Source organism: Dreissena polymorpha, chromosome 3 (genome assembly GCF_020536995.1).
Source record: "Dreissena polymorpha isolate Duluth1 chromosome 3, UMN_Dpol_1.0, whole genome shotgun sequence".
NCBI lineage: Eukaryota > Metazoa > Mollusca > Bivalvia > Myida > Dreissenidae > Dreissena > Dreissena polymorpha.
This window is the reverse complement of record NC_068357.1, coordinates 151662208-151664621: the sequence shown is the minus strand read 5'-3', so window position 1 is coordinate 151664621 and position 2414 is coordinate 151662208. Positions and strand designations below refer to the sequence as shown.

The 2414-nt window shown below is 37.0% G+C and overlaps 1 protein-coding gene across 1 annotated transcript; it reads right to left on the bottom strand.

Moving 5' to 3' along the window:
* Nucleotides 1–271: 271 nt before the first annotated feature.
* On the bottom strand, nucleotides 272–586 carry LOC127872690 (alpha-(1,3)-fucosyltransferase fut-1-like). The gene has a single exon (XM_052416021.1). The coding sequence runs from the start codon at nucleotides 584–586 to the stop codon at nucleotides 272–274; it is 315 nt and encodes a 104-aa protein (XP_052271981.1).
* Between the last annotated feature and the right edge of the window lie 1828 nt (nucleotides 587–2414).

Sequence of the window (2414 nt, the reverse complement as noted above, 5' to 3'; positions counted from 1 at the left end):
TTATCTTTGTTGTTTTAGATGATGGTTTCACCTGTGGTCGCACCTGATTTCTTTTTTCTTCTTTTTTTTGTTTGACTTGTTTTCTAATTTTGGGAGGTCCCCGCTGTTGAGCTACGCCATTTTTTTTATGTAATCCCAAAATTGCTGAAATATCCATTATATAAATTCAAAAACAAATGTTAATGAATAAAACGAATTCATCTTAATAATGTAATATAAAGACTCATACAATTAAAAAATAATGTACAAAGCATGTGCTATCAGACATTGTCTAATTTCCAGAATCCGTATCGCCTAAAGATTTGGCAGTGAGGGTGGGAGTATTGTTATTGCAGAATTTGCACATTGCGTCCCTGAATACATATTCCCTCTCGTACACCTCATACGAGTCCTTTCGTCTAAGGTATTCGATATACTCGTCTTCATTGTTCGACAGCCTGTTTAAGAACTCTCCTAGTTCCTTCACTGAACGGAAATCAGCGGCATTCACGAAGGTTTCCTGCGGGAGATACTTCGCGTAGCCCATTGACCCCCGTACCACTGTTATAAGATCACGTTTGTAATACTGAAACAATTTCTCCGTCATATAATCTTGACAGAAAGAATTTTCGAAACCAAGATAAAATGCATAGTCATTGTCTAATATTGCGTCCAAATCTTGCGGCGGCTGAAGTCCACACTTGCCGTATATGTCAACCTTGACGTGGCGGGAAAGTAATTGGACGAAGCGTTCTCTTACACAGGGTGGGAGTATTGTTATTGCAGAATTTGCACATTTTTTAGCAATTGTAAACATTCATATTATCGTAATGTATACACATATATCTAATTCCTCTGGGAAGTAACCACTTTCGCCAAATCATACAAATGTTAAGATTCATACAAAAATTAAGACTCATACAAATATAGAGACTCGTATAATTTAGAATTATAAATATAACACAACACATTAATAGTATATCAAACATTGGCCCTTTTTATTCACCGAATGTGGTGGGGCTGGCAGCTAGGAATGTGGGAATGATAAGAGGCGAAAGCACAAGGGATGTGCTCACAGCCACTGTGTCAAACAGTAAATTATACATATAACACAACACATTAATAGTATATCAAACAGTAAATGGATGAAAACAAAAGTCCATAAATAAATAATAATTTATTAATGTATGTATACCTGTTATTTACCCAAGTTATTAAGTCATTTTTCGGGGCAGGAAAAGTAAATATGTGTCAATACTACATGGATTAATTATCTTTTCTTTCTTTCTGGAAGAACTGCATGTTTTGATCTTTCACTGTACGGGGTCAAAGGGAGATCAGGATGGCAGGGAAGTTAATATGCGCCTCCTATCAGTACTACATGGATTAATTATCTTTTCTTTAATAATAAGGGGAAATATGTACCGCCTGTCCCAAAATTTGTCCCTGACCCGTAGTAGATTAGCATTTTTGATGGCTCTGGGAGTCCGGCTATCGTCCCTCCCAGATTGGAGCTGCGGAAGCTATTGCAAAATTCACGGGGAAAGATGCAAATCCCCCTGTTGTGTCTGGTCAGGCCAAAGATAACCCCTTAGTTACTAATAACCCTCCGGCCATCAGTATTCCTCCTGTCCCAGCAGTGATGACCATCACAAGTAAATAGAAATTCTTCCGTCGCCTTCAACATCGGCCACTTGAACGTATTCCTTTTTGTTATGAATGATGTGCTTTGTAAACAGCTGACTGTACAGATTTACACACTGGTCACAGAATAACCCACACTGTAGAACTCTGTCTCTGTTAAAGAATCATTGCTGAGAGTAATGTAATGTAGAAATAATGTAAACAATAATGTTAATTCTGTATATAAAAAAAAATGTTAGTGACCCCAGTTAAAATAAAAATAATAAATAAAACATTAATATATATTAAGTATTCATCATTAAATATTTAGATAATAAAGGTCAGGTTATAATATAATACATAGAACTATTCCTCTAGTTACAGAAGGACTACAGCCTTTGGTTTTTCCTTTCTGGGAGAAGCTATTGACCTAGAGTTTGCCCTCTAGTTTCAGAACAAAACAGCTTCTTTGTTTATATTTATTACAGATGCTATGGCTTTATTTCACTGAGTCTAAAATCTTCCTGTTTCGCAGGTCGACGTCCAGAGCACAGAAACAGTCTCTACCTCTGTTCTAAACTCTGCTATATAACCGACTTATTTCCGCGTCTTGAGTTTGAGCGGTATTCCAAATTGAACAAATGGTCGGACGAAGAGAACGCAGAACAGCCTCTGTTTTTCCTTGTGTAGGATCTCCACTAACCTTCTGCCATCTGAGTAAACAACTACAAACTGCAACTTTTTCCAGCAAAACAAATAGGTTTTTCCTTCAGTGCAACGGGCGCATTAATGAGTTTAACTCTTGCTGCAAA

What these genes read in the sequence shown, in the direction of transcription:
- LOC127872690 (XM_052416021.1), bottom strand. Translation starts at nt 586, where the DNA reads ATGACGGAGAAATTGTTTCAGTATTACAAACGTGATCTTATAACAGTG.